The sequence below is a fragment of the Oryzias latipes genome, chromosome 13, assembly GCF_053564925.1.
Source record: "Oryzias latipes strain Hd-rR chromosome 13, Olatipes_Hd-rR_3.1".
Classification (NCBI taxonomy): Eukaryota; Metazoa; Chordata; class Actinopteri; order Beloniformes; family Adrianichthyidae; genus Oryzias; species Oryzias latipes.
Window position 1 is genome coordinate 30,188,491 of NC_136249.1, and position 14,470 is coordinate 30,202,960.

At 40.5% G+C, this 14,470-nt stretch overlaps 1 protein-coding gene across 6 annotated transcripts in view; it reads right to left on the minus strand.

Moving 5' to 3' along the window:
• arhgap42b (Rho GTPase activating protein 42b) overlaps positions 1–14,470 on the minus strand; it is a 125,147-nt gene that overhangs the window by 21,292 nt on the left and 89,385 nt on the right. For all 6 annotated transcript variants that reach the window (XM_078929554.1, XM_078929556.1, XM_078929553.1 and 3 more), the window contains 2 exons: positions 792–893; positions 445–555 (listed from right to left, as the gene is read on the minus strand). In XM_078929554.1, coding sequence (XP_078785680.1) covers positions 445–555; positions 792–893 — 213 coding nt within the window. The remainder of the gene's footprint in view (positions 1–444; positions 556–791; positions 894–14,470) is intronic.

The following is a 14,470-nucleotide window of genomic DNA, read 5'->3' on the forward strand; positions in this document are numbered from 1 at the left end:
ACGAGATTTGAGTGGGTCTAAAAAAATTTATCTGTATGACACACTTGCATCTTCCTTTGTGTGCTGAAAAAGTAATTACTACGACTTGTTGCAATTGACCTGGGGCAATTGCAACTAAGGCTTTAGTTCCTAATGGAAATCTGTTTGAAAATGACCCAAACCAGGTAAAGTTCACCATGTAACCACTAAGAACGACGGCCTTCTTTGCCCTGATTCTTTTTGACACTTTTCAGAAAGCCCTGAGTTTAATGACTATTTGGTTCATGTGGTCAAAAAGCTGAAAACCTGTTATAAGTAGCTATTGGAGAGTTGTGGGAAGATCCACACAAACCTAATCAAAAGTAGAACTTATCTTGTAAATGCAGTAGAGCAAAATGTAAAACTGGTGCTTTTTCATATGTGGATTTCTTCAGAAATGTATGACATTAAATATTTTTTTCTCACCGGTTCTACAAACTCAAATTTCTTCTTTTCTTGCACTTCTTGTATTTTGAAGACATACTCAAGGGACGCGTCGTAAAAGAGTTGTCTCTCCTTATCAATCTGAGCGTCAGCCTGGGATGAACAAACTGGGGTTAGTGCAACAACAAAGACTGCACAGACACACAGGTACGCTCCCAGACTCACAGGTGGAGTGTGCATGCAGAGCCACAAGGATCAAAAAGGGGCATACACACACACACACACAGACACACACATGCCTCCACACATTTTAAAGGACAATCAGACACACGTAAACCGCATTATTCAAATGTGACCACGGGATGAAAAAAAGGCAGCTGTGCTCTTACCTCCTGCAGATATGCCTCCTTCTTTTTGGATGACAGGTTGAGATGCCTCTCAAGCGTGGAGTAGTATTTCTCTGTCTCTTTATCAAATTTCTTCTTCACCTCCTAGAACACATGAAAAGCCTTGTGTGTTACTTGAACCGAACCTCTTACCCCCTGATCTAAGCCCGCGCCGCCACTAGGTGGAGGTCTAGCCGCATTTTCACCTCACATTTGCCTGTTGGCATTTAAAAAAATCTCTCAATAGACAGTTGCAGCTCTTAAAAGTGCCAAAAGACATGTGTAATGACAAGTTGACAGCACCGACATGACTGTGCATTATCAACAGGGCTTCAGAGGCAGGCCGTGATATTTTCACGGTGCCCCAGCTGAGGACGCAAGTTCAAAGCAAAAGTACATATCGCTGTAAATCACAAATGGCATAATGCATCTGGCACAGTCACAGACAGAACCGGCTGGGCGCCGTTTGCATTTCCCTTTCTTGGTATGCTCTGCTATCCACCTGCAGAGATAAGTCAAGCTCAACAGTCACGAGTCCCGGGATTCAGATAGTGTTTGGGAAAAAAGTCTTTGAGAAAGGGCCAAGGAAATGGGCTTTTCATGCCAGATGCCCATCTATACAGCATATGGACTCGGAGATTGAACATTCCACATAGAAAAAAAGATCCAATTTGCAGGACTTAATCCAACTCTACCCAAGCAGAGAGAACCTGCCTGGGCAAGGGCATCCGAGTGCTTCATCTGCAATTCTAACCCCTGAAGCCTCTCTGCGACGAAATGCCCATTCCCACTATGCATAAATGTATGGGAGAGTAAGAAGACAAATTCAAGAAAAAGAACAGGAAGTGTGAGAAAAAGGGTCACTGTAACCACATCCTTTTTGTGTCTTTCCATTCCCATGGCCCTGAGATTTAGCAAGTCTAATCTAGCAGCTATGACCCAGAGCTGTGTTTTGTCTTAGCAAATCGCACCGCAGTTAAATTGAGGAACTCGGACAAAAACAGTTCTGTTCCTTCATATGGATGACAAGTGCAGCACAAAAATCAATAGATAATTTTAGGTGTTGAAGTCCCACTCCGATCATCTTTCGATTTTTAGTAAGAATGCTCCACCTGTGGTCTTTTTAACATGATTATGCCGTTTTTTCTGTGCCAGAATCAAAAACCCTGTGTCATTTTCTAGGACATTGTTTCTGCAAAGCGGCAACAGTTCATTAGAAATTCGCCTCTGAGCTGTGGGTGGGAGCATTGACGCAGAGTAAGCCCGCCCCCCTTCCTATCATCTATCTGTTTATGCGCTCTCCCGCTAGTTTACAGCCCGTCACACCTCCAACCTAACGTTACTGGTGCAACAAAAATGGCGAGCAATAATAATATTTGGACGAGGAAAACAAAGACGTACATGGATCTATTTTCCCACAAGTGAATAATTCTGAATAGAGCAGAGCCCGCTAATTGTATTTTCTTTAACACAACTACAAGCTTTTTTTAAACTGCATTTTTTGTCTGCTCCTGATGTACAACAATTTGAATAAAGACATACTCAGAAATGCAAATGTAAGCTAAATTATGTTGTATATGTCCTCCATCATGAGAAACAATGACCCAAGAACTTGTTAAAAACACCAAAAACACAATGTTTCTGGGACTGGGTCTTAAATTTCTTATTTCCAAGTTTTATCTAATGGGGCAGAAATTAGCTATGAGTACAGAGGAGGGGGTATAAATTCTATATTTGAAAAAATAAACAAGTAGAGGGTAAAGTAAACATATGACTTAAAACTCTCAGTGTGCTGACCAGAAAGAGATTTCCCAAAGGGATTTTGTTTTATTACCACAGAACAAAGGGGAGCCGTCTGTTCAGACGTTATGAGAGCTGGTGATGGGACACATTTTTGTGAGCACGCACACAACCCAAAGCCCTGGGGAAAACACTGACACACACGGGCACACACACTAGAGATCACAATAAATTAAGAGCTTTAGGTTCAGCAGAGCCCTCCAGTCACAGCAGGAATCCCTCAGCACCGATGACCAGTGGGAGAAAAAAGAAAAAGAAAAAAAGTCTGGAGTCTTGGCGCTTCCAAAGCTCAAGCGGTGACTCAGTGCTGCAGAGAAACAGCGAGGCTTGGGTAAGTCAAGCAAAGAAAGTGGGATGCTTTGTTTTGATCCTAGCTTGACGTGCAGAAACTGGTATGAGTGTAATGATAGCGGAGCAGAACAGCAGGGGAGCCACGTGCACAACTCTCTGAGCATGTGCGCTGGAGGACTTTGAACACTTCCATTTACAGTCATGGAAGGGTGTTCAGATTCCTAACAGAATTTACACTTGACGTCACATCCACTCTCACCGTTTTATTCATCCTGATAGACTAATACAAGCTAAACAGTTCAACAGAAACACCGCTTTACCTACAGGCTGTTTTATTTTGAAAGTAACAGCAGAGGTGAAAACAAGGTGGGCTGGCTTATAAAATAAAATGTTTAACGAATCCAAAACAGTAAGTGTTGTAGGAAGTTTTTTTTAAGGTGGATCAAAAATCTGCTGTGGGGGTTGTTTTCGTGAGGAATGAAGATTATGAAACACTTAAAAGCTCAAAAAAGTAATGATGGTGGTATAGGCCCTTTAAGTAACAAAAAAGAGTTAAAGACCTATTCCAATGAAATTCGTGTTTTCGATCAATTTGCAGCATTTTTCTTATGATGGAGGACATATATAAGGAAAATTAAGCATAAAGTTGTATCTCTGAGTATTTTTTTTAATCAAATTGGTGTGAATCAGGAACAGACAAAAAATGCAGTTTGAAAAAGCTTAAAGTTGTTCTGTATAAACTACAATCAGCAGCCCACAAGCTCGCTGCTCCTCCCCATTCTGATGCATTCACTTGAAGACAAATAGATCCATGTAAGTCTTCGTACTTCCTCCGCGTCAATGGTCGCACTCACAACACAGAGGTAAATTTCTTATCAACCTCTGCCACTATGCAGAAACTGTAAAATTACAATTATGATTATTATTATTATATTTTCTTTTTTTAACTTGTCCTGTCCAACAACTGAGCGAACAGATGAGAGCTGAAGGCTTCTTGTGTTGTACACATTTTACCATTACAATAGGGAGCTATGCATCTTCGGATAGTCAAGGTGTATATTTGTATAAACCCCTTTTGTTTTTGTTTTAATTTGTTTTGGAATTTATAAATTACATTATATGATTTTAAGCTTCACCAACATTTATGCTGGATCCGCTAGAAAGAAGAATGTTACAACCAAGAATGAAATTATAACGCTAAGATAAGCTAGTGTAACTCACCATGGGTCATGCTGGAAAACATCTGATGCGTCCATCAACTCACTGTGGGTTAGGAGCGAAGGACATAGCAGACAGGGATCAGTGTGACAGTGTATGTGGGGGTGGAGATGCAAGCACGCTGCCGAAGTGAACCATGTGTTCATTAGGGGGACCAGATCCTCCCCAGCCCGATCGACCGGCCCAGGAGAGAGGGGGCAGGAGACCCCATGGACCCTGAAGCACCCCTGGCAAAAGGACCCACGGAGCCGGAGCAGGGGAGACCTCCCGCCCACCCGAGCAGGTGCAGAGAAGGACCCCCTACGGGGACTCCTCCGGCACCGCGGAGCACGGGTAACCCCGGCATCGGGGCCCCAAGGCCACAGGGCAGGCGCTCAGCTGTACCGGACGGCAGCCAATGGTGGCCCTGATGGCTGATAATTAAAAGCTTTTACAATAGATCAAAAGATGATTGGAGTGGGACTAAAAAGAATAGATGCGCCCGTGAAGATGAAAACATGTGATTTTCTTTTTTCTAAAAAAGAAATAGTTTGCGTTGAATAAACAGAAGACGACCTGCCAGCAGTGAGGTAGAAAAAAAAAAAGACTTGTTTTTCTACTAGTGTTCTCAGTTTTGAAATCCCCAACAGAAGAAGACCTGCTGAACAGAAACAGAGATGATACACTCTGAACCCTGCACAGCTCTTGCATTACAAACAAGAGGCAAAGCACTAAATCTCTTTGCTGTAAGGAGGAGAACTGAAGACCCTCTCCTGTTGATCGCAGTCGTGGGGATGATGATCACACAGAACCACAGTGTCAAAAAGTGACAACAATCTCTAAACATTCACTCTCCTCTAAAACGCTCTTATTTCAATAAAACCCTCAGCTTTGCAATATGAAAGTGAGAAATTTGAACTGCATCTGCTCCCTGCATGTTCCAGGAGTCAAATAACTTCAGCAAACGAGTGCCTTCGGAGCCTCACATATGGGGACGGCGTATATAACTGTAGATAGATAGATGCAATGAAGCGTACATCATATGTGCACTCCTGATGCAAACTAGTGCTGGAGAGTGATCAGATGGCTCAACGGAACTAATAACGTCAAAGCACTTGGCAAGAATCTGCAGCGCACCAAATACACACAAAGGCGTCTCTTCTGAGACTTCTTCATCTGATTGCTTTGTTGGCGTTCATGAATAAATCAGATGCAACAGGAGAATATTTTGAAGCAGATTGCTCTGTAGTGGAATTTTTCCCCGCTGAAGTCTCACGCTGCTCTTAAGAGTGGTTTGATGACAGGCAGAGTAATGGGGACTCCGCTAATACCCAAGACAGGGGGGCTCAGAACAAACCTGTCGACTGCAGGAGTCATTTTTGGACACCGGCTGGACGTCTGCAGTTTTGACACCAGCCCTAATGAGCCCCAGGACCATCAATCGCGAGCCTCACATCGCCATGGTAACGGGTATAAGGCACAAGGGAGGGTGATACGGACACGGAGGGAGCCGTGAATTTACAACACCTAATTTTTTGTTCAGCACCTTATGCAAACGTCAGACACGTTAGTGCACCATGTTTTCCATTTTAAATAGATTTTCAGAGCAGTGACATGAAGGGGGAAAAAAACTACTGCAACCTACTTCTATAAGCTCATTAGAGGCATCTAATTGGGGTATGGGTCCAGAGAGGCAATTACATAGCGATGACTGCACTATTATGATGCTCCACCACACATGAGCTAGTCTTAGATGAACAAGGAAAACACAGCTTTATGGGGAATTCCAGCACTTTTCTGGAAAGCCAACTAAGAACAAGCCATTCAAAGAGCTTTAACTACCTGCTTTACTATCATTGTTATGCCTGCTTGTTACCAGTTTTAAGATAAATACCTCATTAACTAAATGTTGAGTCAAAAAAGTTAATCACTCTTAGTATTCTATTCTAAAAATAGAAAAACTAACAGGTTTAAGACTGAATGTTAGAAATAAAGCTTAATAAACAAGCTGCTGATACTGGGGTCCATGGATATAAGTCACATCTTCTGCCGTTTTATCCCTTTCGGGGTCATGGGGCTGCCGGAGGGGACACCCTGGACGGTTTGCCAGTTTGTCGCAGGGCCACAATAACACACCCATTCACTCTCACACCTATGGACAATTTAGATTAACCAATTAACGTATAGAGCATGTTTTGGGACGGTGGGAGGAAGCCGGAGACCCGGAGAGAACCCACGCATGCAGGGGAGAACATGCAAACTCCACACAGAAAGGTCCCCCATTGATGTTCTGTTTCAGCTCCCTCAGCCGAGACTTGAACCAGGGGCCTTCTTGCTGTGACGCAAGAGCGCTACCCACTGTGCCACCGTGCAGCCGGTGATAAAAATCACATTCAATTAAAACCGTAAGTGGAATGAGGGGCAAGTGTTTTCCTTTTTCTATTTTTTGTCTTGAAATTCACCTCATATTTATTCCTAAAATGGTGATGTAATTTCAGAACCGTTTAGCGTGGGAGCAAACATTTATGGGTTTTATTGAAAGTTTAGGAACACTGCTTTGGAGGAAAAAAAGCTTTAAATCACAAAATGGACAAGACTGAACCCAATAATGGGTTTGCTAAAGCTGACAGAAGGCCAGATGAGTCAGCTAACCCTTTCAAACCGGAGCTTTTGCTCCAGTGTTTCTTTCTTTTAACATTCATTTAACTACCGTAACCCCAACTGTTATTTAGGTATTAAAAGGTTAACAATGGTACATTTTATTTCCATATGTAACCCTTGTGCTATCCTAGGGACTTTAACGTTGGGAGTTGTGTCATCTACACCCACTAGACCTTTTTTCTTCAGTGATTTGTGATCTTCACTGGTGTCCATGGATTACATGAAATCTTTCCACCTTTATCCACCTTTGTCATGGTAGGGAGAACACGTCAATGTAAGGGTGGGGTCATCTGAGATAGCACAAGGGATACATGAAACAGACTAAGCATTTCATGATTATTTGTCTGGAGTGATAGCATGTAAAAAGAAAAGGTGCTGCCCCTGCAGTGAACCATGAGGAACACCCTTTTCTTAAGGTGTAGCAGCCCAGTTCTATTGTGTCGTTTTTCTAAAATCTGAAAGTGTTGCAGATATTTTTAATAGACAAAGCGACTTTAGTTTTTCACTTACAAAATATCACAAACTTTTGATGAGAACAGAAGGCTCTGACATTATTGAGGTCTTCATTGTTCCTACACTAATGAGCAAACATGCCGAGGATTTCCAAGCGCAGTTTAAAAACATGTGGACAGAAATAAAGATTACAAAGATTTGCTTTAGTGAAATTGGTCATTAGCTTTAAAAATACAGCTTTAAATAGTCTGGATGAGCAAATTTTTTGATGTCTAAAACATGAGAGCCTCATGCACCTCTGAGACCGCGGCTGGATTAAAGCTCCATAAATATTTCGTCACAGAAGGCTCTTCTGAGTAGGCACTGAAGGAGTCACTAGTATTGAAAAGCGTTTATTAAAACATGCGAGTCGCAAAATCCTTTGAAATGCTCTGCATGAATATAGATTTATGACAAACTATAGGGATGCTTTTACTTTCCTCTCATTACCTAACCTTAAGGTTAGAAAATTGGCAGAACTTATTTTTAGAACAGTTTGTAAGAAAAAATATACTTTTTACGGCCAATTACTTCATGCAAAGTTCTTCTAAAGCCCATTTATGTCATATCAAAACTTAAACTAATAATTAACCAATCCAAATTTAATGATAAAAGTCAGCTAGGACTTTTTAATCACAACTTTTATTTTGAAGGATTAAATATAACGGTAAAGTGGTGGGTTTATTTTAGGACTGTTTTTACAGAGTTTTTTTTTTACGAAACTCAAAGGAATTCGGCACGGTCCAAAAATAGTTCAAGATAGACTTATTGAAAACAGAAAGATTAAAAAAAAAACATGAATGGATGTTTATGCTTTAAAATTATTCCATGGGAAAAAAAGCAGGAACTTAAATAAGCGTTTTGATAAGTACAGGAAGCAGCTGAAGGCAAAAGAAAATGGTTTACATTTTGCTACGAAATGATATTTAGAATATGAACGCTCTCTCTGTGAGAATGAGATTTCATTTTGTGTTAGGATGATTTCCTTGTCAAGCACTTTGTTCAATAAAGCAGGATAAAAAGTGTGCATTTGTGTAAATAAGTTTAACTAAAGATTAAGTTTTAAAATAAAGAGCTGGAAAAGTCAGCAAAGAGAAGACGAGAAGAGAGAAGTCTGAACTGGGGATATGTGAATTTTAAATTTCTCATAAAATTTTGCATAGAAAAAAAACTTGTAATTCAATTTACTCCAGAATGACTTGGGTTCATGTAGAATGTGTACATCTGTCCCCATCCTTATAACCTACGTGCAGAGATGTAGGATCTAGGCCAGGCGTCTGCAACCTTCAACACTAACGAGTCATTTAGGTCAATTTCTCACAGACTACGACCCAATAAGAGCCACAAGTTATAACGTCTAAAACAAGACACTAAATTGTTTTCTTGTTATTGTCACTAGATAAATATAATTGAAATTTTTTGGCATAAAAAAAAGAAATTGTTTATAAGATTCATGTTACTTCCTTTAAAAAAAGACACGCACCCTGTGTCACATACGATCATCTTAATGCAGCAAATGTGGTGCGTAGCGTAATGTCAGCAGTGATAAAAGAAACAAACAGTTTATTTTATCGTTTGTTGGACATCTCTGACACCAAATTGTCAATCTAAAAAAGTGAAATCAAAGCTAAATAGGTAACACATACTGTATTTTTCAAACTATTAGGAGAACCGAAAATCCTTTAATTTGTTTGATAACTGCCCTATTGCGCCTTATTTCTGTTTGTGCTTAGTGACCTCCAACTCGGTGATACGCTGCACATAAAAATCTGTCAAATGTTTTAGTTTCAACTTGTGATATGTACTGCCCTTCAATTGTTTTTGAATTAGTTAATTAAAGTTTGCTTTACTTTACTTTTTTAACTTAACAATTTACTTACTGTTTGTTTTATAGTTACTTTTGAAGATGAAAAACCTTTTAACTTCCTTTAACCAAAGAGCCACAATGGTGGGGTAGAGGAGCCAAATGTTGCTCAGGAGCTGCAGGTTGAAGACCCCTGGTCTAGGCTAAGTGCAGTGCAGAGTAGCATTCCTTTTGAGTGTTCCTTTAGCACGCAGAAATGGTCACAAAGACAGATCAGAGGCAGAAAAGGTGCTGTTGGGAAGGTAGGACGGACCAACACAACAGTTGTGCGATCCTGTGACGACATATGGTCATTGTGACGAGGTTCTGTAATACATTTAGTGCGACAGATTTTACTGACAGTCATTGATCAATTTTTCTAGTAAAGCTATGGCCTTTGACTCAGGTGTGTGGTTTTTTTTGTGTGCGTGTCTTTCTATTGCTGCTTGTTGACAGAAGTCAGATGATTGAGGCCAGTCGATCGTTTGTGATGGGTGAGCTGTGACCGTTCAAAAGACTTAGAACCTGTGGAAGAGGGCAGGCTGCTCCATTTTCTACTCACTTCAACACTTGAAAAGCTATTTTGCCACTTGTAAATAATGGTAAATGGTTTAGTAAATAAACTAGTATTTTGCACACACTTTAATCTCAATTTGTGCTTATTTGTTATCATGTTTTTATGAGGTTTCTGTTACAACCCATTCTAGGACAGGGGTTAGATTGTGAATATTTCTGTCACAGTCAAAGTACAATTTGAAGAGCCAGCTTTTTTTAAATTTTTTTTTTTGTCATTCCAATTCCAGTGCCCTTGTGTTTGCTGTGCCAGACGATCTGCTTGTCACCAGTATGTACTGTGCAAGAGGTACAACCGTGGATGAAAAACAAGCTGATGTTCTTGTTTCTGTCATCTCAGGTCTCTCCACCTGTCAGCCTCACTGCTGACGACACATCCTTACACTCTAACAGAAAAAAACAACATTCCGACTGGAAACTGTTGCTCCAAGAATTCAGAAAGTGTTCAGATTATCACCATCCAGAGTATACACAACAGCTTCTCAGTTTCAACTTGTGTTTGGCATATTAGGATGTTCTCTTTAGTTGCATGCAAACCCATATTGATGATGTCTGTAATTAAAGCGTTAAAATGAGCTGTGTTGTTTCATTTATGTGTCCCGTTTCAATATCTCACCAGTCACACCCCTTATGGTTTCATAGATTATTACAATGGTCCCTCTTTAAAGGGAATATATCATGAAAAACCAACTTCTTTGAGCTTTTGAGTGTATTATAATGTTAATTCCTGACCAAAAACAACCCCAAAGCGGTATTTTGATCCATTCAAGCATCTCTGAGCATTCCTCTAAAATCCTGCTCTCTGAGCACCAGACCATCCCAATCCACGAAAACGATCCTTGTATTGTGACGTAAAAGAATGAAAACATCCCCCAGCCTAACACACACACTAACTTCCTCCACGGAGCTAGCAGTGATCGGCTGAAATGCTTTCATTTCATACGCACATCCATCTTTGCAAAAGTTCGGATGTTGTTTGTTTTTTTGCGGGCGAAACCCAGACACGCTGCTGCCGCCGGCTCTAGGTTGGGGTCATGAAATGGGCGGCGCCCACAAGGAGCGAAAGCTGTTGCCTCAGAGACTGAGGCATCTTACTTTCATAAAAATGTGTTATTGTCATATTTATGGTTATAGTTTACTCTGAAGGGCCTAAGAAAAGCATGTTCTAGGCTAAATATAATTCGCAATAGGTAAAATCTGCAAAGTTGTCAGTTTTTGTTTTTGGAAAAATAATAATAATAATGGATTGGATTTATCTGCTGTTTTCCAGATGCTCAAAGCGCTTACAATGTGTGCCAGTTCATTAAATAAATTACATACTAACTCTAATTCAAGAATTGATGCGGCAGAAAGAAGAATTCTGGGGAATGAGGAGAAGCTTGCAAGCATGGAGGAGATGCTAACTGGAGTAATCTGCTTCTATAGGTGCTGGCAAACACAAAGTTTTGCTCCGGGAGGCACAGAAACTTTTTTTCAATCAGGCCCCAGATGTCCTCAGAACGTGTAGCATACTTCAGAGTATCGGTGGCCATCAGTCTGTTTCTGTTTGCATTCATTTAAAAAGAAAAAGAAAAAAAAAGCGGCTTGTGGTGGACACCTACAGTGCTCCCAACATTAAAGAACATACTTGAACAGAGTACTGGTGTCAAATGTTCAGAATAGAATACCACCCACCGGTTTGACACCCCTCTAGTACTTTCCAAGAGTCTTGCAAGAGTTTGCTTCAATTTTGAGACTTTTGAGAAATCTTGACACTTGAGGATAAGTAAACAAATGCACAGGAAGATACGAAGGGTGTAAACGCAGATTTATACAAGACAAAAACTTTTTTGAGGAGAGTGCCATTCAAACATACTTTACCGCTTTGATTGCAGAGGAAAAATGAAATAAAAGCCATACTTATATGGAAAAAAGAAGTACAACAACAATTTTAGGCCTACTTCCCCATCAAGACAATCAAAACACAAAATTGTTTGAGCTTTCAGTGCTTTCAGTGCTGCAGATTCGGATTGAAAAAAGTTTGAGGGAATTTATTACAAAATGATTTCTCCAGCCTTGTGTTAAGCAGCCAAATCTGTTTTCAACTGCTGCAGGCTGTTGGTGCGTCTTGGCCATGGACGTATGTGTCTGTGAAGTTAATACACTGGTACATAATCTCTCTGATCTTATTCCTAGAATGACCATATATGGCAAAATCTTCAACTTAGTTCATTTGATGTACTCTGACATTACAGAGTAAAAGAACTGGAAGGGTCAGTCGGCCTGCAGATTTTTCTAGATTCCCAGAACTGTGGAGAGTTGCTCAGCCACTCGTGATGCCGGTCTTTTATCTCACTCCTGTTGGGTTAATGTTTCGTGTGGGTGTGGGGGCTGTAGGAGGACAGAACCATTAGTAGGAAGTGGTTGGAGGAAATAAGAGGTAGTGGGAGTGATGGGGGGTGGGAGGGCTGTGGCTTTTAAGAAACCATTTTATAAACACAGACAGTCACTGGAATAACATGGGGCATGTTGATGTAGTAGAGGGGGAAAAAGAAATGACAGCAATGCGCTATTTCTTTATGGTGGATACTAAGATGGGTGAGGCATGAAGCGGTTATTCAGTCTGACCAGACAAGGAGATAATATTCACACCTCAGCATAGAGAAGAGGAATGGTTCCATTATGTTGCTGGTTGGCTTGTGAACAGACAAATGAAGTGCATCAAGATGAGTATTTCGGCAGACCAGTGGCTGTCAAGTCATGTAAAATAAATCAAATCATGGGAGTCTGAGACAGAGAGGTCCGTGGCAGGGGTAACAGCTATGTTAGGAAGTGCAAATGAGTCAAGGCAGAGGGTGGAAACTCAGTGGGTGAGCTGTGTAACGTCCTATCAGCTTGTTCATGTGTGCTCTCACTGAGGGAGTGACCACAAACAGAAATGAAAGTGTGGCTTGAATAGCTTCAAACTCACACTGTTCTGTACAGTCATCTTCAGCTCAACACTGTGTCCCCTGTGAGTGTGATGACAAGCAACACTGCGCACAACTGTCCAGGAAGTGAGACAAGCTCGAGTTTCCCTGATTACAAAACCAGTTAAAGCTACGCTTCTGCTGGGCATGAATCTTCTTGTTTTATTTCAAACAACTTTTAGAAAATTAAATAATATGAATGAGTATGTATTTCAGTAAATAAAAATGTTTGATACATTTGCAACATTTAGATCTGAGCTGTTTAAACATACTTTAGAAATCTGTCAGCTAAAAAACATTTTAGCTGTCAGACAGCTTCAATTTTATTTTAATTGAGTTTCTTATAGAGTTTATGTGTATCCAGTGTCTTGGAATTCAAATTATTCAACGTCTTCATTTCAGTGAAATTAAAATTAAAAAGAGATCTGGACATAAATACACTAAGATTATGATGTATTGGAAATGAATCAAGAAGTTAAAAATTGTATTCATCTTGTCCTTAAACATCTAAACCAGGAGACTGGGGGCCAAATGGTTGGAAACCCCAATTCTACATTAGGATCATAATATAGCTCAGTGGGTTGAGCATCCTACAGCCAAATATGTGGTCATTTTTGCATTTTATTTATTTTATCAGGCAAGACTTTAAACCACATTGTCCTTAATTGTATGAAATCTTTACAGACCCCCTACAATCATCCTTCGATCTATTTTAAAGCATTTTCAGTGGTCTTTTAAACAATGATCAATATTGGAACTGTCCAACCGTGCAGTTTAGACCCAGATTCCAGCTTAGACGAGGAAAACAAAGATGGATCTATTTGTCTACAAGTAGATGCATCAGGCTTAGAGGTAAGATCGGGCCTAGAAATCCACTTGATTACTTGATTTGCAGGCCCGAGCCCAAAGCAAACCCGAAATTTCAATTTATCCCATAGTATTTTTGGCAGAAAAAAAACCCGCCAGATTTCTTAAAGGTAAAATAATCTACGTATTTTTTTATGATCATGAAAGTAAAACTGTAAAAAAACAATGGCAACCAAAAAATTGTCAGAAGAGATGGAGGAAATTAAAAAATCACTATCCTTTATGAGTTCTGAGATAAGTAAAGTTGTGACTCAGCAAAAAAGTCTCATGGATCTCCCGGAGGATATCAGGCAACTGAAAGAAATAATTATTCAAAAAGACCACAAGATTGAACTCCTGGAGCAAAGGATTGATGATCTGGAACAACTAGCAAAAAACAAAGATGTTATCATCACAGGATTTGAAACTAAACATCGCAGTTATGCCAAAGTAGCATCTGGAGTGGATGAAGGTGAGGACGCTCCTACAGAGGAATTAAAGTCATTGGAACATCAACTTCTGAAATTTCTAAACAGCAAGAATATCACTCTGGAAAAGCAAAACATCTCCAGCTGCTACACGATTCCAAACAAAAATCCTAAAATGAAACCATCTGTTGTTGTGCAGGTAATCTCTGTAAAGCAAAAAATTGAGCTACTAAGACAATCAAAAAAATTAAAAGGCTCTGGAGTTTACATAAACGAAAGTCTTACAAAAAAAATGCAGAAATAGCAAGATCATAATAGGGTGAGGGGGTGGGGGGCTTAGCCTGCGATGAGCCTTGGGGGGGGGGGTTTACTAGGCAGTGACCCCCCTCCTGTGGTTGCCGTATGGAGTGGGCCCCCCCTCTTTCGGTTTTATTGGCACCTTAGACATGTAGGGCCCTTGGTAGGGGGGGTGCTTGGACATCACTGCAAGCAAGCAGCAGATGTCCTCCTAGCACCCTACCCGCCAATTTTAACCGCACCTTAGACATTTAGGGCCCCTTGGTGGGGAGGGTGAGGGGACGTCACTGTGAGTAATCAGGAGAC